At 40.7% G+C, this 27,942-nt stretch overlaps 1 protein-coding gene across 1 annotated transcript in view; it reads right to left on the minus strand.

Moving 5' to 3' along the window:
• Window positions 1–27,663, minus strand: part of TBC1D2 (TBC1 domain family member 2) — a 28,506-nt gene extending 843 nt beyond the window's left edge. The window contains exons 1-11 of the mRNA XM_018569985.1: window positions 27,599–27,663; window positions 20,323–20,455; window positions 18,897–18,988; window positions 16,328–16,512; window positions 12,794–13,174; window positions 11,873–11,983; window positions 10,236–10,426; window positions 7,585–8,055; window positions 4,027–4,147; window positions 1,672–1,857; window positions 742–863 (exon numbers count right to left, since the gene is read on the minus strand). Coding sequence (XP_018425487.1) covers window positions 742–863; window positions 1,672–1,857; window positions 4,027–4,147; window positions 7,585–8,055; window positions 10,236–10,426; window positions 11,873–11,983; window positions 12,794–13,174; window positions 16,328–16,512; window positions 18,897–18,988; window positions 20,323–20,390 — 1,928 coding nt within the window. The 5' untranslated portion in view covers window positions 20,391–20,455; window positions 27,599–27,663. The remainder of the gene's footprint in view (window positions 1–741; window positions 864–1,671; window positions 1,858–4,026; window positions 4,148–7,584; window positions 8,056–10,235; window positions 10,427–11,872; window positions 11,984–12,793; window positions 13,175–16,327; window positions 16,513–18,896; window positions 18,989–20,322; window positions 20,456–27,598) is intronic.
• Window positions 27,664–27,942: the final 279 nt, after the last annotated feature.

A 27,942-nucleotide genomic window follows, 5' to 3' on the forward strand; every position in this document is an offset into this window, starting at 1 on the left:
GAAATAACTCACCGTTTAATTTCTGTAGGTAGGAATAAAGGTGATTGTCACATAAAAATCATCATGCAAATTATATTACCTGTAACAGAAATCCTGAATATGTATCCAATATCACAAATTCAATAGCTGTCCACCGCTCTCTCTTTTTCTGTTGCATTGGCAGGCAAATAGAACGAAGAGTTAGAACAGCTGTCAAGATTTTATTGTTGTTTGTCCCTCAATCTAGTAAATTTCTCCTGACTTGCTATCCTAATTACTAGTGGGCTCGGACAGAAAGTGGGTTCCAAAACATTTTTTTTTAAACTTCACTTCTTTATTAATACTTTTATTGTGTATTTGGTGTCAACCATCTAAACAATTTGTTTATCTTCAAATATCCTGTATATTGTCTTCGCTGTGTATTCATGAATCTTACGCTAGCCATACATGCCTCTAATTTCAGCTGATTACTGCTAAATCAGTCAAAAATCAAACCATGGGTGGCCCTGTCGGCACCACCTGACTCAGAAAAAGTTGATACATAAATCAACTGAGCAATGTGTAAAATTGTTGGCCAAGCAAGAACTTATTACTTTATTACTAAGTGTTACACTAGTGTGTATCTCAAACCCCACTGAGAAGTCTAATTAAATACCTGGTCAGTGCATTACTTTCATGCCCTTTATACTCTGTAAAACTCTGCACAATAAATTATTATTGCTATAATCACTAACAAAATAATTGATAAGGATTCTGGTTTACCTGCCATCGCAGATAGTCTTGGTGAAAAATGAAAGGTATTGGTAGATTTCTATTTCATCATTCAGCTTTAGGATCTCTTCCTCGTTATATTTAAATATTGCAAGTGCATAACGGAAGATAACCTGTCAAAATGTAAGAAATGTAATAGAAAACAGCTGATTTTTGTCAAAACATGATGATGCACAACATTTTGATGCAACCCTACTACAACTACTAATGTCATTTATAGTGCAATTAAAGGTTTCTGCATGACACTGTAAACAAGTCCTGATTACTATTTAATGCACAAGCCTCAATAAACAAAAATCTTTACTACCCCTGAGTGAGCCAAATCTTCCTTCAATTGTGTCCCACATGCTCCACCTTCCAGGCACAGAAGCTCACAGTGGGAGGGTTTCAGCAACAGAGGCAGCGCTGTCCATCCAGAAAGCAGTGGACAGGACTAGGTGTGACCAGGTGCTGACTGACAAGCTACACGCTTGAGAATCAGCAATGACAATTATGATAGCCATGCCCTCTGCAACATACAACCGACTTACACAGTAGTGCAAGCAGACATAGCCTACAAGAGTGTGGTGACTCTGCTCTAAATTTAGGAGCAGAGCAGCATTGTTGCCATACCATCACAGGATCCACATGTAAAAAGTCTCTGAAGGGTGCCAGACTTCAAACGTTTTAATATTTGTAGCCCCTCATAGCTAGGAAACATAGAACAGCCAATATGTTTCGGGGGAACTGACACTCCGCCTTTACCGCGGCTTAAAGTATTTGATGAGCTTGAAAGCAGGACTCAGTTAAGGTTGGTTATTGGAAGAAGTAGGCAATGTGAAACAAGGAATTGGTAGCTGCCTCAAGTAACATACTCAGTGACCCTGGAAAAGCACAAGATGTTTCATCTTAATTATGGTTAGCTCTCTGAAGAATTCCTACCTTTGTTCCCTCGTACAAGAAGGCATCCCACACTCTCAGAAGAATATCACTAACCAGGCTGTCAACAAACACCACCAGAAACCAATTGTAAGTGATAAGAGACAGGTCAATCTTGTATTGCTGAAAATGTGCAGTCAAACGAGGCAGTTTTTCGGAAAAGAAATCCTTGAATACTCTTTGATCGACCTAAGAATGAAGCAGAGTTCCATGTCATTACTCATCTGAGTGATACTGGAAAACAATCTCACAATTTTTGTTTGATATCGTTACTGCACTAAGAAATCCCTTTCTTTCAGTGTCTTTGAATATATGCACACCTTGGAGTGGCCATAGAAAATGATAGTACTTAGACATAAGTAAATTATCTAGCGGTTATGAAGCATTGCTCTCTTTGAAACGCACACAGAGAAACATATTCATATCCTAAAATCTAGTATGTCTTTGAACATAAGAGACAGTAGCGATAGGACATTTTTCTTGTGGAAACAATATTAGTGGAATACATCTGAACAAATCAATAGCTTTTTTTTCAAGAGAGGTTTGTCAAGGATTTCTGTGAATATGCATGGTGGCGTATGTACATTTGTTAAAATATATACAGATACAGTGCTTAAAATTAGTGTTAAAGGATAAGTGCACTTTAAAACAAAGTGCATGTATCCTTTTTGATCCCTTACCCTGGCCTAAATCCACTCTCCTCCTCCACAGGTGAAAATTTATTTTTATCTAATGGCTGTGACTCCACTGTTTGTAAACGTCCAGCGCCGCAAATCTGCACTATCCTGGTGGTGCCTGCACAGTAGTGCCCCAAAGACTTCTATGGGATCATCACCATCATCTCTGGCCTCGGGGCACAGCCCCATGGAAATCTACAAGAATGCTAAAATTGGTTCTAAAGCTAGCCATACATTGTTTTATTTTTTTTTATGTTTAAACTGCAGACTGAATTAAAAAAATATAACAGATCCCTCCATCTTTGCTAATCAACATAGATGGATGAATCATCTGCTGGGCTATTGTATTCTAACAATATCCGAACAGTGATGGCAGCCGATTGGAAGGCCAACCACTGAGCAAATTTCAGCTTGACAGTGACATTAAAGCATAATTTTTTTTCCCTTCCCCCCTTAAATACATATTGCATAATAATGCTAGGCAAAAATAAAAACGTTTTACAAAAAAAAATGTATACTTACCTCAGACCTGCCTTTCAATGCTTCTGACCTCACCACTGCCTGCAGGAAAAGCTGGAAATTTGAATTCCCAAGGAAATATTATTTCCCCTTTCCCAGGTTATAGCAGTGAGGCACAATGGCGTCAACTGCTCCAGGCTTTTCAAGCAACATGTATTTGAGGGATAGCAGGCTGCCAGTTAAGTAGAAAGTCCACTTTAAGTCTCTTTTGATCAAGTAATATTGCACAATAATAGGATTCTATTGGGAAAAAGGTCACCATTTTTTATTTTTAATAAAGGACAAACAAGTCCCACACCTTAACTGACTGTGACACTAAACACATTGTTTAAGGGGTCTCTGTTCGGTAGTCAGTCATATGACCTTTCCCCTCATTAGTTAAACAATTGTAAATATAGAATTTTTGTGCTGCTCCCCGGAGGCCAGAATCATTTGAGCTTTGTATTCATATTTACAACTTAGGAAAGATGGGTGAGAGGGGAAATATGTAATCAGAAATCCCTTATACTACTTGTACAAAAACATGGCTGTGGGCAGTGTTGTATATGATGATCGCTAAAGAGGATTTATTCATTCATAAATACAGATATATTTTCTAGGTTCACAAAAGTTTTCTTGTAGCTGCCAATAAGAAAAATAACAACATGAATGTAAATGCCAGCACGGTAAAATGTCAGACTTATAAAGAAAGACACATGGGGGGTGATTTACTAACCTAAACACACGCACGCACCAGGTGCGTGTGATTTTTACACAGCAAAACGTATTTATCAACCAAAAAGTCTCTAAAAGCATATTTCCACTAATGCCATATATGGAAAAATCATGCACATGATGCATATATAATGCTGCTTCACAGTTTAGACAAAAATGGTTAGCTCATGCATTTACATTCCTGCATTCATCAACGCAAGCAACACAATGTAGAGCTAATTTACACAACATCACCTTGCAATTCATGCAGGGCTTTGCACAACACACCTGCTGGGTGTGTACACACTACAAAGGTGTCTAGATTCCACCAATAGATCATGCTGGGAGGGAACACACTACAGAGCTGTATACTTGTTCGTGGCGTGTTTATAAGGTTAGTAAATCAACCCCATGGACTCTATGAACCGCTTTCTAGTACTCTCCATTATCATTTTTAAAAATATCTTACCTGTGATCCTGTTAGGTTATTACTATAGTACTCTGGTGGCATTATGTTCTCAGCAATATCAACTAGACAATAAAATGCACTCTCCTCATCTTCCAACACCAAAAGTGCTATGGCGGCTAACCTAAAACAGAATTAAAGCCATGGTTATATACACTGTTGGCCTGTTTTGGCTAAAGTGAAAGTCTTGTCTTTTTTTAATGCTTTAAATAGATTGAGGAATGGTATGAAAGTCAGTCAAAAGATTTTGTTTTCTGGGTGCCTAATGTGATAACTAGGACAGTACATGACTGGAAATATCTCTAATGGGGACACAAACAACAACACTTTTTTAGTAGTCTCTAAAATCGCTTTCATCTTTCTATTACTTTCTGTGTCCTCATTGGGGATATTCCCCTCACTACCAATTCTGGATAGACACAGACAGTGGTCCTAACACTACAACAGTCTATCTAAAAACAGTTTTTGGCTTGAGTTTCACCTCACAGTCTGAATAAATTTTGACTGATGAATTGGAGTTGAATTGTGCAAATGCCTCTTGTTATCCTTTGTGACTTTAGGATTCTGAAATCCATGATTTCCTAGCTCCTCCCAACATTTATTATGAGTTATTTAAACAGCTTTGGTGGGTCTACTCATATATCATTTCATAATACAGAGAATGTATAAGGGGGATGAGACACCCTTATCTAGTTTCATAATAGTTTCAGCATTGACACAGTTCAGAATTTCTGCCGTTGTGGGATATAAGCATTCTATTCTCCATCTACACCTCCCTGGGTCAGTTGATAACCTCCCATGGCTTCAGTTACTATCTCTATGCTGACAAAACCCCAAAATATTTATCTACCCCTCAGCTCACCCCTTCTATTTCCTCACGCATCACTAACCTACTCACTGACTTATTTACATGGATGCCACACCACTTCCTCAAACTAAATCTCTCCAAAACTGAACTTATAATATTTCCTCTTCTCCCTGTTCCCTCCCCTGACTTCTCCATCACAATCAACAGCACTACAATCAGTCCCCTCCCGTCAAGCCAGGGTGCTTGGAGTAATCTTTGACTCTGAGCTCTCCTTTCAGCCCCACATCCAATCACTATCCAAATCTTGCTGACTCAACCTTCGTAACATTTCCAAAATTCGTCCCTTCTTAACAAATGATACTGCAAAGCTTCTAACTTACTCCATTATAATCTCTCGCCTCGACTACTGCAACTCCCTCCTTGTTGTCCTACCACTTAAGCAGGCTATCCCCCTCCCAGATAGCAAGGATAACTTGCCACAAACTTGTGTCGGGGTTAAATTGTAATTTTGTTAACTTGCTGCACATATTCCTGGCAAGTTGTAGACCTGCAGAACACTCGCAGCACAAGTTCTAGTTGACACTTTTTGAATTTGTAGCAAATTTGCTTGGCAAGTCTACAGCAAGAGTCCTGCTGGTCTTAGCAAGAGCTCTGCAAGCTCACTGGTCTGGAGACTTGCAATGCAGACTTGCTGTAATTGTGCAACAAAATTGTGAAGCTTGGCAAGTCTGCAAGAGTTTAGCAAGTCATTTTCAAACTTGCAGCACAATTTCTTGCTATCTGGGCTTTAGTCCATTATGAACGTTGCTGTCAGACTCATCCACCTTACCAACCAATCAGTGTCCACCCCTCCCCCCCCTCTGCCAATCGCTCCACTGGCTCTACTTCCCCAACTTATAAAATTCAAAATAATTCTACAAATCCGCCCCAACCTACATCACCCACCCCATCTCAAAATATCACCAAATCTGCCCCCTTCGCTCTTCACAAAACCTTCTGCTCTCCAGCTCTCTTGTCACCTCCTTACATTCTCGCCTCCAGGATTTTCCAGAGTGTCCCCCATTCTCTGGAACTCCCTACCGCTATCTGTCCCCTTATCTCCTACTCTGTCCACCTTTAGGCAATCCTAGAAAACTCATCTCTTCAGGGAAGCCTATTCCACCTCGATATAACAGTACTTTCAATTCTACCATTAAATCATCCTACACAATTATTTTATTACCTTTTGTATCACTTGCTACTCCTACTAGATTGTAAGCTCTCATGACCAGGGCCCTCCTACCTCCTGTACTGAAATTGTATTGTTAATTGTATTGTCTCCCTCAATTTTGTAAAGCGCTACGCAAACTGTTGGCGCTATATAAATCCTGTATAATAATAATAATAGGTGGGGTTCAATCCACCTGTAAGCACTAAGACCAGAATTACCAATGTTGGGTGGACTTATGTTAATTGTTAACAAGCCCTGAGTTTTTCTGAAAAAGTGCAGTCAAACTACAATAATTTGAATAATGTTGATATACTGTTTATACTGTAATTGGCATGTAGTTGCTTTTTTCCTCTGAAAACAGCCAAGATAGATTTAAGAGCTGTAAAGGGGACTGATAGTTGTTGAGGCTGCCATTGCTGACCTATCCTGAAAATGTTAGCTTTCTGCCTGTCACACTAATCCGATGTCTACATTACATTCTGAGGCACTGACCATTAACAAGTAGTCAATGTCAGAACGTCTGTCAGCAACCCCCTGCTACTGCGCATGTGCCAAGTGCGCTTTCCCGTACCATTGGGAAACGCACTCTTCCACGCATGCACCACGGACCAGCCGCAAAAAAAAGCACGCCAAACGGCGCACAGGAAGTGACACATTAACTTAATCATTTCCTATATATAAGCTCAGTCTGAACACCACCAAATTGCTGGATTATCTTCAGCTCTCCTGTGTATCCTGTTTCCTGTGATTACCTGCCTGCTTTACTTTGACCCGGATTTGTCTTGACTTGCCTGCTGCCTGCCCCTGACCTCGGATTTGTTCCTGCCCGATTGGTTTGACATTGGCTCGTTGACTTGGATTTCGGATTGTGCCCTGTTCAACCAAAGCACCAGCATTTCAGCTTGTACGGTGTTATCACCACTGGCACCCGTGCCACTGGCTGTCTACTTGGACTCTGTTCCCATCCCCAGAGTCCTCGGGACACGAGGTGCAAGGGAGGCCTCCTCACACATTCAGTCTCCAGCCAGGTACGTGACAACGTCTGGCTTCACTCTGACTTTTTATTCTGCCTGCTTGTTCCAGGTCAACGACTGAGAAAGCGTTGATGCCGGAGACAACTGATATTCTTGGTAACAGGATTGCAATGGAAGGCCTCCTTTCAGTATCTGCTTCCTCAATGATTAAATATAATTAAAAATACCTACAGATGTAACAAGCTTAGATAATTTAGTTACAAAATACAATGACATGGCAAGGCTGAATAAAAGCATGTCAAGTTTAACCCACTTTAAAAATTGCTCTATAAATGTATCTGAAAAAAATAAAAATAAAAACCTATATAGGCAGCTTCCAATGCATCCTTAAGTGTAAAAAAACTAAACACCTTCACAATACCAATGAAGGCATGATTTAGCTACTTTTAAAGTATAAAGCATTTGATGAAAAAGTTGCTTCCATGTGCTTAATCAGGGTTGCAAGGCATGCTTACTTGTAAATATGGAACTTCATTCCAAACACATTGCAGTTTTATGTCTATTTTTACCTGTTCAATCCCTGACAGTACCCAATGGTTGGATTTTGCCACGAGTATGCAAGAAGCACCCTCCTCAGCTTTTGAATAAACTCTGATGTAGGGCTACTGAAGTGCTTGTTATTGGTCAAAGTTCGATGTATATCAAGTTCAATCTGCTGAGAGGCTGGATGCTGAGAACTCTCACACTTTTTCAGAAGATCAGTGTAATGGTGTTCTCTGATGCAAATCCGTTGAGCAGTGATCCATTTCCATACACGTTTACGATGTTCTGAAGGGATTCCACACCTCACTAAGTTCTTCAGTTCCGCAGAGTGGTTTAGTTCCTCAATACTGTTCCATTTCATCCTTAAAGGTTTGTCCACAACCTCATGTGTGAGAAGCTTGTTGGATCGAATTTCTAATGCTTGAATTTTGGCTAAAAGCTTCAAGTGTTCCACCTCATATTCTGGTATTATAACAAAGCCATAGTCATCATATTCACTATAAAAAAGACATATAGACCAATTTAATTTGAAATACAAAATAAAATGCATAAGAATATATTCATGTACAATACAAACTGTTACAGAATGCAAATAAGGCAGATTTAGCCAATGAAAGTGTCAAGGAGAAAAAAAAAATCCCAAAACATATGCAGTGCGTTCCCATAATTCAATTATTCTTTCCCATGTTTTATCGCTTTGACGGCCCTGCAAGTACAGAAAATGCCAGGAATGCACTCAGCTCCTAATTTCCTGTTGTAGGATGACAACATGGTGCCTTTTCTGGACTGAAAATGCAAGAAAATCTGTCAGCCCTGCCTACCTGTCTTTTTCTAAACATCACCCCCAACAAGAGAAGTGTTTTGAAGGCCAAGAAAAGAACTGGAAGGGCTGATTTGACTTCTAAAGATAACACAAGAGTGAACAGGACAGTTCTGAATTTCTGGCAGGAGCACCAGACTTGTTTTGCATTTATTAATCAGATATAGCAAAATGCTTTCAATGGTATATTCAACAGACCAAAAGGGAGCAAATAGGTTTAATAAGTGGACACAGGTTGTTAAGAGTTTACAAACACTTGAAGGCAAGTTTAATATAAAATATGGCAGGCAGAGGGCAAAGGATTAGTCACCAGTATTGCCTGTGGTGTCCTGCAGCTGAACTTTTCCTATTATTAACTTACAATGCCATTAACTTAACTGTGTCTCTGTGTGGAGGTGGCCATCTCGGTATAGGTAAGGCTTTTGCTTCCTTATGACAGAGCCTCCAGTAAAAACAACTGTGAGCAGCACAGAAGTGATATCACCAAACCCCACTCCATATCATTAGATGATGAAGATGGTGGTGTGCTGATGACACACTTTCTGCTTCTGCAGCACCAAACCAAAAAGAAGGGACATATTGGTTAGGTGTGCAATGGAACAACCATAATAGTGACTTAAAAATACCTATTTCTCCTTCCCTTTGTTTTCTACCAAAGAGAAAGCTGAAAGAAATAGTCAGCTTATACAGCTTGCTGTGCTTGCTCCTCTATGGTTCCTTGGACCAGTCTCTCCCCACACTCCCTCTCCTCCTGTGGCTGCTCCCCACTCAAACTATATTTATATCCCTCACACCCTTACCATAATGCTCCTTTGCTAGACAGCAGGGCTGGCATTTAACTCCTACAGCACCCAGCCATCCACATGATATAAAAGAAATGATTCATAAGACCTGGCCACCCTCTTCCATTGCTCCGTGGTCCGGTTCTAATGCTCATATGCCCATTGTAAGCACTTTTGGTGGTGGACACGGGCAGCATGGGCACCCTAACCAGTCTGCAGCTACGCAGCCGCATATGCAACAACCTGTGATGCACCATGTGTTCAGACACATTTCTACAGGTAGACAGGTAGGCAGGGCTGACAGATTTTCTTGCATTTTCAGTCCAGAAAAGGAACCAGCATTAACTTTCTCATTGGATTGGACTACATGGGCCAGCCTTTGCTCCCCATGTGTATCAATGAGTCTTGGCCACCCATGGGCCTGTTGCTGCTTCACCAGTTTTGCTTGCTTGGACCACTTTTGGTAGGTCCTGATCACTCCAGACCGGGAACATTCCATAAGAGCTGCAGTTTTGGAGTTGCTCTGACCCAGTTGTCTAGCCATCACAGTTAGATTTTCCAGCTCGCCAGATAACAGTCCAAGGCCAGCAGACTGAGATCGATCATCAGTGGGGTTGGTTAACCCTTTACACACACAAACAATAGCTGCCACCACGTGTTTTAACTGAAGCACACACCATCCCCAGCAAATGCTTGCTCTGCTTCCAACACATCAACTACAGGGACAAAATGTTCACTTGATGCCCAATGTATCTGACCTACTTCCAGGAGGTGCCATTGTAACAAAATAATCAATGTTATTCACTTCACCTCTCAGTGGTCATAATGTTATTGCTGTGGCAGTGTGTTTTCTATATATATATCTATATCTATATATATAATATTTTAACAATGTTGGCCCACATACTGTACAATATTTAATGCTGTAAATGTTCAGTTTCTTCTCATTAAAGTAGTACGAGAAAGTTAACATACACTCATAATGTAGTAGTCAATTCACAAACTTGTAAGGGTCCTTGTATGAAGTCATAACAAAAAGAGACTCAGCAATGTAATATGCTAAACAGTCACTTACCTGAGAGGTCTAAAGTGCACATCCAGTTGGTTATGGACCTTTTTCATGTCAGACTGCAAGGCATCTTCTATCAAATTTTTTATGACTTCACAGTACTCAGCATCCAGATATGGCAGAGCTTCCTGCAACTTTCTCAACACAATTAAATATTTGCTTTCTATTTGGCAATTTCTAGCATCCAGGTATGAGCACTGCAAGAAAAAAAGGTTGGGAACTGGATTGCAATTGTGCTTATATAAAGGTGTATATTCATAAACGAAGGGCCCAGCGAATATCTGTAAAAATTAGTTTTGGGCAAATAATGTAAAAAACAAATGTTCTTAATATATTTTCCCAGTTCAAATGTAGTGTTGTAATAATACATTGTGGCTACTAGATGGCGCTGAAGAACATAGGACATAAATACTATTTTATATTTTCACTTTAACTTTCAATAACTTACTATACTTTACTATAACTTTTAAAACTCTTTTAGATAACCATCAAATTGCTTTAGATGATGCTCTAAACAGGGGACTATAAAAAACATTTGGGGACATATTTATAAAGCTTTGAATGTGACACTCACCAAACATTCACGGCAGATAAATAAATCACTGTAATTTAAAACACATGCGCCAGGAAGATATTCCTGCAGTGAATGTTTGGCGAATTTCACATTCACGGTTGGTATAAATGTTTCAAAACAGTTTTAAGTGCATTTACACCTTTGCAGTCAAATTTGAGAACCCCTCACTCTATGTTTGTTACATGTTCCCATTCACACAGCATAAATAAAATATATTTTAAATAAGTATTTCTTACCCTTTATCTGTTTCTTTGGAGCAGGATTATACATAAGACTCTGCACACAAGTGCTTGTTGCCATGAATGGATGGCAATGCGCAGATAAGGGACAGATATAGACATTTTTAGGAAAGACAGTGCTCTAATCTAGTTTACAATTGATGAGATCTACTAGCACAGTGCAGACAGGGTTAACATAACTTTCCACAGCCCCCTCCTTAACATTACTTAGGAGGGAAGCTGGGCAGGATTTGTAAGCAAGTAAAAAGCACTTATAAATGTAAGAAGCAAGTTTTATTTTTTCTAAAAGTTATACTTTTATATACTGTTAACCTACTGTAATTTGGAACATGTAACAAATATAAAAGTAGGTGTTATCACAATTTGGCTGAAAAAGTGGAAATACATTTAAAGCATCAGTTTTATCTACAAAAAGGTTGTAATTGTTCAAGAAATTCACCGAATCCCTTCTTAAAAGAAAATGTTGCCATAATAATTTTTGTGAATTTAAACTTATATTTAATATTCTTAAATCAAAGCTCATTTCTCAAAGCACACACTGGTAACTAACATGTTACTGTCTTGCAGCTACACTCCCCAGTTATATTGTTATTTTACCTAATAGTCAAGCCTTCAGGGGAAGGTGATACCATGTTTTGACACTGTAATAACCAGAACAATTGGGTAAAAGTGTGAACTCTGTTGGAGATCTCACTATTGCAGCCATGGAAAGATAAAACAAGCCACCATATAATTTAATCTGCTCCTATTCATGCAAACTTGGAATATCCATTTTAATCAGAGCTGACCATAGGAAGGAATCCCCCATTCACAAAAACAAAGTCTGTTACCTTCATGAGAAGAGCGCTTTCACTCTCAGCTGTGTTTCTCCATAGCTCTGTTACTTGGTGGATTTCAGAGTTTAAAAACTGATTCTGTGTTTTGTAGGCATTTATGTCATCCTTCAGAAAGAAAACATGAAATAATCTGTTATATCTAGCTCAGTTAATTGTTTTCAAAATATCTCTATGCATTCCTAAATACACAGAATATAACTAGTTATTAACCTTTTATAAGTAAAAAAAACACGAGGCATTGTTGATCCAGGGAATATCCGATTGCCTTAGGCCCTAAGGCCGGGGGGGGGTCCTTCCTGCCTGATCCCCTAAGGCTTAGGGGATCAGGCAGGAAGGACCCCCCCTGTTGCAGTATGCTTCAAAAGAAAACTAAAACCATTTTTTTGGGCTTTAGTCCTCTTTTGGGCCAATGTACTTCTGTGACCCAAAGTCAGCATCCAGCTACAGCGTAGAGCTGAGCTGCAGCTGGGAAAGATCTTGACAACACTGTCAGGACCCACCCAGCTGCCTGATTGACAGCTGGCTCTGCCTCTCTAGAGCCCCCTCCCCTGTCTGTCCCTCCAGTGGTCACTGGAGGAAAAGAGAGGGGAGGAGAGAATCCATGTGCGTAGTGGTTACTGACAGGCACAGCTCTCTGCAGGAAGAAGACTGTGAGCTGAGTGATCAGCAGTGCGTGATCACTCAGCTCTCGATCTATAGATCTGACATTTGACACCTGCAGTGTCACACAAGCTGACTCTAAGTGTACATTGTACTCTCCCAATACTTCTTCTTTAAGGTTTTTTTTGCCTTCCTCTGGATCAACTGTGGCTAACTGTGGGCATAGGGTTTTTCTATTTGTTTACATTTTGTTTTCTATAGGTTGAACGCGATGGCCTTGTGTCTTTTTCTGACTATGGAACTATAATATCTCACCATTGAACTTTCAATCTTCTCGTAAGGCTGCCGTAAGGTATCATTTGAGATGCTGTTTGACTCATGTGGATCATTCTGGCTGAGAAGCTGTTCATTCTGTTTCAGGATAACTTGCTGTTTTGCATGATTTTTTTCCATTAACAACTGAATATGCTCCTTTAGTTCAGCAATGTGGAAATCCTTGAAGCTAGCACATTGTTCCAGTTCTTTCTTCTCCCGTTCAAGAGCCTCAACACGTTGTTTTAGGTCCTCGATTTGCCTAATCTTGTGACGTATCAGTTCAAGTCTATCTTTTTCCTCTGCTGCATCCAGGTAATCATTGCAGGCTCTCTTTTCCTGGTGTGCAGACTCAAGAGCTCGGTGCAGAAGCTTTACAAGACCCTGACATACAAAAGTAACAGAATGAGCAGATTTATAATATTCCTGCAACAAAGTATCTCAAGGTAAAATACATACATAACATGCGGTTATCTGCTTGAAAATGCCTAATAACTTATTTTGCAGATTTTTCAATTCGTGGGATCACATGTTGCCATGGTGGGTTTTGGGTGAAAACATGCAGATCACTAATGAAGCAATTCATTTAGTAGAAAGCAATAGTAGTGTCACAGGAGAAGGACAGGACATGACATCTTACCCATAAACAGTATTTCGTAACAGTAGCAATGGAGTAAAGCCTTTTTAACCGAAGGTTAAAAATATAATTCTTCCCTGTAAGATGCATAATACTCTGTTCTAGGAAAACTTACCATGGCAGAAAGTGATACTTGAAGAGGCACTAAACTCACCAAGTTAACGGTTTCCGCAAACGTTTACAGTCAAGGCATACCTCTGGCAATAACTGTTAATGTTGGCAGTGTGCTTGTTTCAGCTCTCAACTGAACTTTCAAGCTCGCAAAAAGCTGGTCATAGCTGATGACATGTGCAGTGCCATGGCAACTGCAGATCTAAAAAGAGGCTAAGAAGGCACCATCTTAGCCTCTATTTGGATTGCAGTTGCCATATTGCTGCACATGTGATCAGTTATGACACCAGCCATTGGGGGGCTTGAAAGTTCAGTTGAGAGCTGAAATAACCACATTGGTAACCTTGGCAGTTGGTATGCCTTAATACCTTCACGACCCATGATGGGATAATCCCGTCATGACGTTTGAAGGGGGTCAAACAGACTCCCGGCGGCTCTGTTCAGTTTTGTAGAGCCTGCGGCCAGCATTACAGGAGAAGTGATTCTGGTGGGTCAGCTGCCGCCAGATCGCTTCTACGATCCGGTAACGTGTCGTGTGTACACGCCCCCCCCCCTGCTCCACACCCCCGGCTTGTTTACGGGTCTCGGCTGCCCCTCCTGTGGGCCCAGGATCGGTTTGCTGGGTGTCCGCGGGAAGCTGGGTAGGAAATCGGTGAATGTCCGATTTCCTCCCCGTACTATGGGACCGGGAGCGACGCGTATTGCATCACTTCTGGTCCCATAGCTGTTATTGCTGGGCTCCTGAAGATTATTTGGAGTGTAAAGGTGATACTGGGGGTCTTTTGGACCCCCAGTATCACCATAAAGAGGACCTGTCACTGCCAATATGCTATCACATGGGGGGCATGCAAGCCCCCCTATGTGATAGCAATTAAAGTAAAGTTAAAAAAAACAGTTTTAAAAATAATATTAAATAAATTAAATGAAGAAATAATTGCATTTTTTTTAAAAGTCCCCGCCCCCCCCCAGCGAGCACACACGTCATCATGTAAATATGCGTTGGGTGAGCCTACGTATGAAAACGACGATCGTGCTACACATGCTGGGTATCGCCGAGCACGCTGGAGAGCAATAATTCTAGGACCAAAATTTACCCGTATCTCTAAAATGATGACCTGTAGGGGCTTTTAAAGCATCATCTATGGACTTTTTAGGGTACTGAATACTGTCGCAGTTTCACGGACGCACACAATTTTCAACCTGGGCATGCTGGGTATTTATTTACTTGTAACCGCGACTTTTATATTTTAAAAAAAAATGGTTTTATATAGTGTTTTGGGGCACTAAATTTAACTTAAAGTGACATTAAAGTCAATTTTTTTTTCCCTCCCCCCAATGTTAATGTCAGCACTTACCTTAAATGATGTCTCTTAATCCGATCTTCTTCTTCTTTCCTGTCCTTTTCATCCTTCTCTCCAGCGCTGCTGCGGGTGTCAGATCCAGCACTTCCTGTCCCACGGTGTCTGCATGCGGGTGCACGCGTCCATAGACTTACCTTGCGTCTCTCCTCGTCTCCCGGCTGAAAATCCTAACTGCGCATGCGCCCGCCCCAAGATGCTTTGCGGCCGCCCGAGCAGTTTCGGATTCTCGAGTTTCTTCACTTTTTGCATATATCTACTGCTGGCTAGCAGTAGAAACCCTTTAAGTGCATTTTTCACTAACGTTTTGGGTTTGATAATAGGTTGTCCTAATGTCGAGCAACCTAAAAATGTGCAACTGCCACCATTTTATTCTACAGGGTCTTGGCTTTCAGAAAATATATGTTTGGGGGTTTTAAGTAATTTTCAGGCCTAAAATGTGGATTATAACATGGGTGCAAAAAATGAAAAAAAGGCCTTTGTCCTTAAGGAGTTAAAAGTAACTGTTTTGGGAGACATCAAATTGGTGGGTAAAGTTCCTCTTTATTAGGTTGGTGGGTCGAGTTCCACTTTATTCAGCATAGAACATCCAAAATGTCAATGTTTTTTTTTCTCTTAACATCTGCTGTTTTTCCATGTGATGGTTAGATGAGTGCATTTGCATTATGCAAGCAACCTTACTCCTTCCATAACCATCTTTAGAGATTATTGTCTTATTTAGCATGCTTTAGACCTACATGCATAATCAAATTAAATTTTTTTTAAACACCTGTGCATAAACAGGAACACTTAGCATGCACATGCCCTTAGCAGATAACAGCATTACCAGCCTAATTCATATGGAACACCAGTAATTCCGTTTTGAATAAAGCCTGGCAAATCGCCTTTTGTCATGGAAAAGATTAGTCGGGGATGTCTGACTGGATTTGAAGGTGCCAATAGATGGCTGTCATCTTGACAATTATCTAAGGGTACCTTAATACTGACGAAAAGGCATTCTGTCAGCTTTCTTTTACTTTAATCTATGGTGTGCTCTATTTGGAAAGACAACTATAATAGCTGCTCATCATTACCTCATCATTTATTATTTTCAATAAATTATACTTATATTAATTATACTTTAGTCAGGTCTGCTTTAGAGGACAGGCAAGGTAACCATAGAAGGAAGCAATACTGCATGTCTCTAAACCACAAATGAAGATTCAAAACAGACTTAATACTTTGGGGCCGATTTTCAAAATCTTCTGCCCATCGTATAGTAGGGTGAATACCATTTGCATTGGCACTATCGCCACTATATGGAGCCAAAGAGCATAGGAAACTCCTATTAGGTGCCATCTAGTATTGGTAGTGCATGCAAAAGGCATTCCCCAGCTATACATTGGGTAGAAGATTTAAAAATTGGCCCCTAAGTCTAGCAGAAAGGTGCACCTTTTGAGACTTTAACTCCTCTGCTACAGCTTGTTGTTGAGGAGTGGATATCCTTTCAAAAGAGATGGTTTCCGGCAATGAATTGTCATGATTAGAGGCTGATGGTCCATTTACTTTCCTGGCCTTCCGGTTGAAGTTTAGTGATGGAGACAGCTTTGTAACTTGCCTTGCTCCTGCTTCTTTTACTGGAAAATCAAACAGAAACTAAATATGTAAACCATTCCCATCACATAAAGGACATAACTTAATAGCATGAGATTGGACTAGTTTATGACAGCACTAAGATTTTATAATAAGACTATAAAATGACATTAAGTTAATGTTTTACACTGAAGTACGCAAGATTTTATAAAGAATTTATATGCTAAAAAGGTGGTTATGCTACATATGTTTGAAGTTTCCAATTTATATTTGTCAACCCTTAAGTGATTCTATATATTGTCCATTCAGGGCAAAGTAACAGAATCACTTAATAGCCTGCCACCTCCCACTCTCCCTGCTGATACTAACGTTTCCTGCGTACCTCTGCTGCACCATTCACTGCTTGAAATACCCCCACCAGTACGTTCATGTATGGAAAAACATGTGACTTTCCTAGAGGGCATACTGAATTTTGACACTTGAAACCAGGATTATTTGCCTCATCCAGATTCCTTTCTCTTTATCATGACTATAAAAAGTCTTAGTTCTCCTTCTCTCTTCCTTCCCCCTCCCCTTCCTTTCCCTTTGTTTTTTCTCCCCCTTTCCTTTCTCTCTGCTTCTTTCTCCCCGTTGTCTAATAAAGTTAATTTTAGCTGGTTATTTTTTATGCCCTTCCTGTCCCCTCCCCCTGAGAAAAGATCCTTCTTTAGGGTGAGCGGAGTTGCAGTTTAAAACTTCAAGTCATGAGAGCCTTTTGTTCTACGATTACAAATTTGTGAATTTTGATATGATAACTTTGTTGTATTTCCTAATTTTGACATTGTCTTGGTAGGTGTCTCTTTAAATGTTCTTCAGTTCCATAAACTTCTATGTATGAATGCTTCCCAATCTGGTTTCTCCTTGCATCTATAAATAAGCCCATCTGTGTGTCAAACCCATTAAAGACTTTTCCCGGGCAAGGCTCCAAGTCGTATTCTGTCCAGTACATTAAACGTTCTACTTATGAGACATATCCGATACCTTTAGAAAAATGTGTTTCTATTGGATTCAATATACATTTTCCACTGAATACACTTTAGCTTACAGACCTAATTCTACTAAAGCCTTCTACTAAATCAGCATAGCGACTGTGATCTAACTAATGATCTAATTAATTGGTGCCTCCCCCAAAACCCCTGGGGGGCCGCTGGCTATCCAGGATCCCTCCCTTTGTACACCCCCAGCCAGTGTAAGGGCACAATGGCGGCAGCGCGTGCACAAAAGCCAAATCTCGGGAAGTATGCCGTAGTGCGCATGCGCGAGGTGCGCATGAAGACGCACGGACGGATGGCGCACAGGAAGTGAGTTAGTTGCCTCAGTTAGGTGACTTTATAAGGATGAGCCTGACTGCTTCACATTGCTGATGGTCTTGTCAGCTTGTGTTGCCTGATGCCTGTGCCTCTGTCGATTTTGCAGCTTTGTCAATTACTTTAAAACTTATATGTTCCACTGTGTTTACATGTAAACTGTGGAAAATAAAGGATTGAGGGACCCTGTGCAGGGTCCCTTTCCCTGCACACATGCTGCTCCTCTTACCTGCAGCTCCGCAGCCTGCTTCCATTCTGCATCTTGTTTCCAACCTGCATCTTACTTGAGCCGCCCGCAGCCTCCGCCGGCCGGGCCGTGTCTCCCTCGGGCCCATCCCATCTGCAGCCGCCGATGCTTCTTGGAGCCACCATCCCATCTGCAGCCTCCGCCGGCCCGGGCCGTGTCTCCCACGGTCCCATCTTGTCTTCCTGCAGCCGCTGAAGCTTCTTGGAGCGGCACCGCAGCCTCCGACGGCCGGGCCGCTTCGCCCTCGGCCACACCTCCTCGTACACCTGGCAGCTTACTGCCAGGCCCCATTAGCAGCCACCTGATAAGGCAGCCGAGGCTGCTTGATCTTGTGCACCCGTCCCCAGCTTTCCTCTTTGCAAGGGGGCGAAAAATGCCGCCCCCCTGCAAAGTGCCGATCCAGGTAAATGCCTTGTTTGCCTCGCGGTAAATACGCCCCTGGGCTCATGACAGCCTGCACTCAGAGGAAAAGGACAGAATGATGGTAGCTGTCATTTAGCCTGGATTGAAAGTTAATATTTAAGAAAATATTTTGACTGGAGTTCTGCTGGAGTTCCCGGCAGAGAAAATACTGCCATATTGTATGTTATATCGGAGAAACAACCTTCCCAATTTAGAGATTGTGATGTGGAAAGTGAATTATGTAATTCAAACAACTTATTGACTGTGCTGCTCAGTTTGCTCAGGTAAGATTTGAAAATGAGACAAAGAAGCTTGTTAAAGTGCAAATCTGCTCCATATTTTTTCTGCTCCAGTTTTGATAAATTTCCCCCATTTTTTTTTTTTTTCAAGAAGAGAATTTAAATGGATAGAGAAATTAAATATCACAATTTACCGTCAGCAGCTGGTTCTAAATCATCAAAATGAAAAACACTTCTACTAATTGGTGGAGAAGGCTTTGTGCCACAGATATTACGAACTGTATTCCTATAAAATAAGAAAAAGATACTTAGCATGAAGAAGTCTAATATATGATCATGGTATGTGACAATCAGAATTCAAGCAGCCACTATTTACAACTCCAGATCAATGGCTAAATATGTATTTGGAAAAATGATTAAAATACATACATGTAAACTGCCTTGCTTGCCAAAGGATTAGTAACTCTGCTTAGCCACTCTAATGCTATGCCACATAGTTGTGTTAGTGACCTCACTTTCCCCTGCTGCAGTCAAGCCATGCTCCCAATTAGGAACCAGGCCACGTTGATGAGGTCACCATTTCTTGGTCACTCTGCTCTCCCCTCAAATAAAATATTTCTATAGAAAACTATAGAGGCTGCCATTACTGACACCTATCTGAAGCCTAAAAATACAAACCTGCAGCAAGCACATGGATCAGCAACTCTGCATACTGCCTCAGGGTCATTTACTCCACAAGTACTAGAGTCACTAGACCAGAATGATAGATGATAGTCCTAGCTCTCAATCTTAGACTGACAGTATTGCGCAATGCATTAACCATTTGTGCAGTGAGCTGCCTCAATCAACATTAGTGAAACTGCAAGGGAGCAGGATCAACATTTTAAAGAGAAAGTCAAGATTTGCTCATAACATAAGCTGCATGTATGTCTGGCTCTATTGATCAATTTGACGTGCGGATTTCACCGAAAATAACCTCTGCTTATACGTTTTTGAGCTCAGTTTGATTAGTGATTTTGACAGGCTTACTAAAAGCAGCCTCTTTATTACTGTTAATTTACTAAATCATTTTGCAAATCTTAAACAATTAATGATCTCTGATGAGGGCACCACATACCAGAAAAAAAGACATAACTACGATTTTATAAATCTAAAAAACAAGTTATGTTTTTTCCACAAGGCACAAGTCAAAAATAAAAAAATATTTTAAACCCTTGCAGGACCCTATACCCCATAAACATACAGTATATATGGTGATATATTTCATCAATCTATAAAAAAAATGGCAAATTTTGTCTCATACAATAAAGTCTTTAAACCAATGAGATCAGTGATTCTTATGGCTGTATTGATATGGAAATGCACATCATGGGGTCTATTCACAAAAGGGTGAAAAGTTTGGAGAAGGCAGGAGGAGTGAACAATCTGGGACAAAATAGCTGAACTGGAAAGTGAGCTGAATTGGAGAATTTCTCCAAATCGGCTATTTTGGCCTAGATTGTTCACTTCTGCCTTCTCCAAACTCTTCACCCTTTTGTGAATAGACCCCATGGTGTTCATGAGTGAAAACATGTTTACATGTGCCAACAATAATTGATGGAAAATGTAATGTCCACATACTGTATTTCCTTCCATGGATGCTTGAGAGAGATGTTTTGTATGGAAGTTGACTCCTGAGGAGCTGGCATAGAGGCCACTCTTAGTCCCACCAGGTCGGTTGGTGTTTTTACTTGAGGCAAAAAATTATCATCTCCTTTTGAAATAAAAATAAAGTTACTGCTACTAATTCAAAAACATATATTAAAGAATAGAGCAAATCCATAAATATATGATATTATCCAGGTGGTCTTCAGTTTTTAAGTGAGTGACATGGATAAGGGGAGACAAATAGGGCTATTCACAAAAGTGTGAAGAGTTTAGATAAGGCAGGAGAAGTGAACCCTTTTGTGACTAACCCTGAAAGTTTATATTTTCTGATGGAAAAGTTAAATATCAGCTATCAAGCCGACTGGACAAGAACAAAAGTCCTCTTATCAAGGGATGTGAAAACAAACACACTGGCTGCCATCATTTAGAATAGATGGTCTTTAGAAAACCCACACTTGTATTGGGAGAATTCTGCTCTGCAGGATTAATCAGGCATGTGCATGGCTTTTTGCAAACATGTTCACCTCCAGGTTAGTACAGACACATATAATAACAGACTTGATTTGTCCATATAGATGAATGTGTACTTACGAGCAACTAATTACTAGCCACTTTAATTTAATCATATGATCAGTTTGTACTGCTCAGATTAACAGGAGGTTTATGTCAAGGTAGACCCATCATTAGACATATTTTTTCACGTTAAGTGGAAGGGGAAGGTGGAACCAAATTAGCTCCGGCATTATCTAGGGTGAGTATCTACTTTCAGGATGGAGAAATTGGCTCAGAGATTACACAACTGTGTAAATCTTTGTGTCTGTTCAGTTCTTGGCCCTGTTGGCAAATATATGCCACAAATCAGGTCATGCCACAGCCTCTTACCTTGTGACTTGCTACAAAGTTACAATATTGCAGTCTGATTGCTTGAGAAGAGACTGATAAAATCCTACTGTCTGTATCACACCGTTGACACCATCTCACTCTGGGCAGTCACATGTTTGGAGGTCAAGTACTGTTTTTTTTCTTTAAGATAATAGGTACAGCTTTTCTGAAAAATTATACTGTCAAGGCATATTGTGACACAACAGGAATAACCTGAAAATTTCCATAAGATATATACTCAAATTGGCTTCTGAGAGAGAAATGGGTAATTCTGTAAAATTACATACCCCCTTCCAAGACAACACATCTTTTGGTATTTCTTTGTGTGTTCTTTTAAGCATAAGGCACATCAGTAATTTTAAAATGGCAGATAAATTGAAAATAAATTGTGAACAGAATAATATGAAAGATCATGACATAGACATATTGAAAAGACTAACTGCACCTTATACATACCTATATCATGAGAGGCAAGCTTTACATTGAAGAATTCAGGAGAGAACACATTTTGAAAATTGATTTTTTGTTCATTTTTACTTAATCCTCTTCTCTTCAGTTGTAGTTGCTGTAACCAATACATCTTTGCATGGTTGTTAACTGCCTAAGTAAAGTTAATAGGCACAGTTTATAAAAGGGACGGTTACCGATAAACCTAAGAAAAACAATGTATCATTTTGTAAAAATAGAAATATGCACGTGTAGCGCCGTCTACTATGTCGCTATTAAATGTAGTGTTATATCTAGACTGTAGTCAGTCTTGATGCTGATTGCTCTGAGATCTGCATGTTTCCCTGAGTCTGATGGATTGATTGATTCTACCGGTTGCTAGGTTGGGGCCTCAGCATACAGTGTGGGAGGATCAATCCTCAGATTATGAATATGCATCTGACTCACTCAGAGGATGGAGGAAAGTGATAAATATTTGGGAGTACCTTCCAGAAACATGTACAATGTATCAAGGTGGTGAAGGTATATAGATGATATTTTACTCTTCTAGATGGGTTCACAAAAACATTTGTGCAATGTTTAACCGCAACTGTGACAATCTAATATTAACATTATCATTTGACAATGTTAAAAAAAATTGGATTACTACATATTTATTTTCAAGCCTACAGCAGGAGATACAATCCTACAGGCAACAGTTCCCTCCCTATCAATCTTATAAGGCAATTTTCAGGAAGTCAATATTTGAGAGTTCTAAAAATTGCCCGAACAAAGAGGATTTTGAGGCACAAGCAAAAAGGATATAAAGGAGTCACTTAAGACAGTCATAAAAAACTGAAAAATAAAGAGAAATAATGCAGAAAGAATTGTTGGTAAGTCTCACAAAAAAAACACAACACATGCCTCAAATTTAAGATTCATTACGATGTACTCTAAAAAGCTGGAGCAACTACTAACTATTTTCCAAAAGTAATGGCTTTGGTTAGCAGAAGATCCCGTATTATCCAAGACGATACAACCCAACAATGCAACACAGGCATCTGACATTCCCAGAAGTGTTGAGGCTACAGCACTGGAAGGAAGGGAAGGTAGAAGATGGGGCCACCAGAAAGCCGAAGCTCTTTTATTGCAGGGAACTTGCATCATGCTCTTTTTTAGAGACTGACAGGATCTCTTTAAAGTGCCTGGCACCTGGACTCTTTGAACCCACTACATGGCAAGGACCCAACCTCAAAGTGAACTACCATGTTTCCCCGAAAATAAGACACTGTCTTATATTACAGGAATCTTGAAAATAGTACTAGGTCTTTCGGGGTAGGTCTTATTTTCGGGGAAACAGGGTAACAGCATTTAAAGGTAGGCACATTTTAACTTGTGATAAAGTGAACTAAGTATGATAATCACATTACAGTTCTGTACCCATTGCACTCCTGACCGCACGTCCAACAAAATATCCTGGGTGCTCAGTAGTCGACGTATGGCAACCGTCAAAGTAATGCAGAAAATAAATAGACACCGGCACTCCAATAGTAAATCGATTATGTCTATTTATTGACGTACATCAAAAGCAAAATAACACACTTAGTGCGACGTTTCGGGGACACACAGAAACCCCTTCATCAGGCAAAACTTGACAGTGTCTATTTCTTTTATGTATGATAATCAGGGACGTGCGGTCAGGGGAGGCAGAGCCTCACCTAGTATTATGAAGAAAAAAGTTGTCAGCTTCAAGTCTGAAGCTGACAGCTTTTTCTCCATTCAGAGCGGCTTGTAACAGTTTACACAGCAGGGAAAGCCTCACCGCTGTGTAACCTGTCATGGATGGAGCGCTGCCTGTTAATTACAGCTAGTTAGCTTTTGACAGCTAGTTAGGTTACACAGCAGTGGGCTTCCCCCTTCCTCCTCCCCCCATAGTTTGGTGACCAAGCTGGGGGCGGGGCTTCAGCAGGACATGACGGGGTGGAGCTTCGGCAGGCTGGGGGCGGGGCTGGGGAATGCCTCGCCCAGCACAGAAGGCATGGCACGTCACTGGTATGATGTAAATCGCATGATTGTAAGCTCTCACAAGCAGGTCCCTCCAAACCATCTTGTAACTGTACTGTCCCTCTTTAAATTGTAAAGTGCTGCGCAAGCGTTTGGTGCTACATAAATCATGTAAAATAATATGTATTTTTTGCATTGACAGACAGGCAGTTTGTTATATGATGTAATACCAATAATTACATTACGGTTGAGGGCTCAGACTAATGCTGAAGGCTAAAAGTGGCCATTTCTTTCACATCCTACTGATGACAATGTCTTTTGGCCCAATTTATCCATAAACAGAAACTCTAATTGCAGAAACAATGCTGTTTAGGCAAGAAAAGGTTATATGTGCATAGAATCAGTCTAATGTACACTTATGTCAGGGTAAACAATCAGACAACCTGTACAAACTGCAACCTCAAGTGGGGTAAAAAAAAAGTCCTGCAGGTTAAACAGTGCAGACACCTTTAGTTTCCTGCACACTAGGGTTGTTTTTAATTCAAAACCTCTTGTGTCCCATGCAAATTCTGACACAGAGTTGAGGCATGGCACCCTCCATGCCCCCCAGCCCCCTAAGCCAGACTATTGGAATATCTCTCCTGGCTTCTTTGTCAAAATCTGGGTGTGGGGCATGGGAAATCCAGGAAGCTTTGCTGCTATTTTTGCACCAAAGCACCCCTGCATTTGTGCCACCAGAGGCTCTGAAATAGAGGACAGATTTTTCTTAATATTGGGTATACTTAAAGCCTCAATGGCAAAGAATAGTTAATAGTAATAATTTAACTAAATCCTAAATGTAATTACTAAATTCATCAGAACAGCCCAAATAACAGAATGCCTAGAACTGATTGTATGCTCTACAACTGTTACAACTCTAACAACATCTCTGCAATACATGCACATTTCTCCATGTTTTATCCCTTTAAAGACCCTGAAACAACGGAAAAATACCCGTTAATGTGTCATAAATGCACTCAGCTCTTAGACATCGTTCACACCAGATACAGTGTGCTCCGGCCCGATTCTGGCCAGAACACACTGCATCGCATTGCTGTAGCCATGCCCTCCGGCCGCAATTCGATCGGCCGCACGGGATCGCATGGCACATTATGCCTGCAGTCCGGTCCGATCAAAATAGTGCTTGCAGCATTTTGTTCGGCGCGGACCGCAGGCATAATGTGCCTCGCGATCCCGTGCGGCCGATCGCATTGCGGACGGAGGGCATGGCTACGGTGCCACTCACTTCAATGGACCGCCACGCCCCCTCCTGCCCCACAACATAGTGAGCCGTCCGCAATGCGATGCGTTCTGGCCAGAATCGGGTGAAACTGTATCTGGTGTGAACAAGGCCTTAAATCCTGTTGCGGGCACAGCATTTTTATGGTGGTAACAGCCTTGCCCAGTGTCTTTTGCTAAACGACTCAAGCACTCCCACTCTCAAATCTCTACAACATTAAGGCCAATCATTCTGTAGTCCAAAATAACAACTAAGAAGGCTAAACAGACTTTTTGAGATAGACAGGGAAATGCACACAGGACAGCTCTGAATTTCTGACAAGATCAACAACTTTTTTCCCCCAAACGATTATATAGAATAACAAAATGCTTTCAATGGGATACTAAACAGACCAAAAGGGAACAAATAAGAAAAGTGTAAATCAGGTTCAGAAACTCAGCTAAATAAAGGTATGCAAATAAGATTGTTCAGAAATTGCAAAAAAAAGGGACATTTATAAATGCCACACAAGCCATTTTTTATTTTTTATTATCCATATGACCTTTCTAGTTCTATGTACAGCCAGCCATAATTTGTCAAAAATGACAACGATTCAAATGACTTTCCTTGCAACTAAGGCCCTCTGCACACAGGATTTCCAATATCATTTAACTTGGCTGATTGCTTTTCGTAGACCTCTGTACCGATGTCAAATGACAGACACCCCTACCAAATTCCTGGCATGAGAGTTTCATCTTTAGTGTGCACTCTCTCAAAGAATGCCTGATGTCTAAAGGAATGTCAAGCGAGTGCTATGTTTCTTGTCACCACACTGCCCGGAGCTATTAATGTGATTACTGTAAGCTGACCCCCCCCCACCAGGCTCTCAGCAAGTGAGGCCTTATCTCAGTATCTACAGAACAGAAGCAAATAAGGAATTTATGTTTGCTAAAACTTCCTGCAGTGTTTATAGAAGGCTTAAAGCTGGGTATACACAGTTCTATTTTTCTCGTTGAACCTGGGCTGAACAAAAAAAAAATGTAACAGATTTCTCCATCGACGCTTGCCAGCATTGATCTAGAAATCCCCTGCTGTTTCTATTATATGCCGACAGCAGCTGCCGGCCGCTGTCAGAATACCCAAACTGAGCTAACAGATGATTGGCCTTCAAGCACCAGTCGTCAGAGAATTTCCCAAACTGCTCCTTCGATCAGCTGATTAGGGATGCCGAACGGAAGGGAGCCAGAGGCACCCACGCAGCAAATTCCGGCCGGTTTATCAAGAACCAACTGAAATTCGCTGTGTGTATAGACTACTTTACAGGGACATTTACTTTTGGTGCCATTTCACTTAATAGGAGGTTCTCATGCATTCATTTTCCTTCATTGAAAACATGGAGAGACATATAGCCATCCTATAAAACTCAAGGACTCAATAAACACTAATATATGGGGACTGTCTATATATCTGAGCTAATATTGGTTTTGGAATGTTTCCCTCAACTATATATTAGCAAAAAAAAAAAATGGTAAGCTTACTAAGCATTATGGTAAATCACCTGCCACAAACAAGTCTGAGTCTAAACTCTATTCCTCTTTTTTGGTTTTCCTCTTTCCTCATCTGGACAAGTGCCAGTACTGTACTGGATACTATAAAGTCACCCTCGACCTACTCCCTTGTCCCACTATGCATTAGAGGCTGCAGCAAGTCAGAGAGATCCCACGTCATTTCCTGGCTGGAGGACATCCAGCATCATCTAGCCCTATGTTAACCCCAACTTTACTATCCCTGGCCCTCTCCTTTCCTTCAGGTAGAAAAGCCCCATACTTGAGGCATAGGATGCAAACAATCCCTGGAGGTCAATGGCATAGGAATGAGGTTGAGATCTATTAGGTCAGGGGGGAGGGGCAAACAAAATAGGTGAATGTTGTCTGAAAGTGCACCCTGACTCCTACACCCTGTACTTTACTGACCCCTTCACTTGTGAATGGCATGCTACTGACCCCTGAACTATGTACACTACATAATACTCACCTCTGCACTCTTTACATAAAATACTAATAACCCCTGAACTCTATATCTTATATACTACTGACCTCTGTACTCTGTGCAGCACATACTACTGCCTCATACACCCCAAGTATTACATATTACTGAACCCTGCACTTTGTACACTACATTCCAATAACCCCACAATCTATTTATTCCATGCTACTGACCTCTGCACTCTGCATTAAATACAACTGCCTCCCGCAATCAGTGCATTACATATTGCTGACTCCTGCATGAAGTACATTACACACTCATGACACCTGAACTTTGTATATTACATACTCCTAAACCCTACACTCTATATGCTACAGTATATCATACATTACATACTCCATACTTTGACGGTACAAGGACTGTGGCATATGTGCGAGTAGGCTCAGGTTCTATTTAACCCCATCCCACTGTTAAAAACTGACTATACCCATCATTCGCCATGGCATGCCATGCTACATCATTGGTTTCTTTAGGTGCCCAAAGTTGGCCCAGGTCTTTCACAATCCTAGCAACACCCCTGCTGTAATGTGTATTGTACATTGCTGTTTGTCTTATAATAAATTCAGTAAAAGAACCTGAATTACTTTTGCATTACAGTTATTTAAGAAACATCAAAATTATTCACATTCATACCTTTAGGACAAAAGATTTTGTTGGTGTTTTAATCTCAAACACTCCCTCCTCTGCATCCACACTGAAATGAAATGTAGCAGCACAAAGATCTATACTTCCCAGAGGACAGACATCCTTAGCCATTCTGTAGTAGAGCAAGCGGCACTTCTTGTCATCGTAGGAGAAAAAGCGATACTTCCAGGCTTTGAGAGGTCCTTTCATCCCCAACTTGTAAAGATACCCACAGAGAATTTTGGGCTTCAGTTTTTCACCATGCTTGTTAGGAGGAATAGAAAAACCTTCAGGGGTCACATCCGGATTAGAGCCTTCACATTTCGCCTCGGATGGTATAACTGGCTCATTCA

Source organism: Nanorana parkeri, unplaced genomic scaffold (genome assembly GCF_000935625.1).
Source record: "Nanorana parkeri isolate BGI_ZX_2015 unplaced genomic scaffold, ASM93562v1 scaffold1439, whole genome shotgun sequence".
In the NCBI taxonomy this organism is placed as follows: domain Eukaryota; kingdom Metazoa; phylum Chordata; class Amphibia; order Anura; family Dicroglossidae; genus Nanorana; species Nanorana parkeri.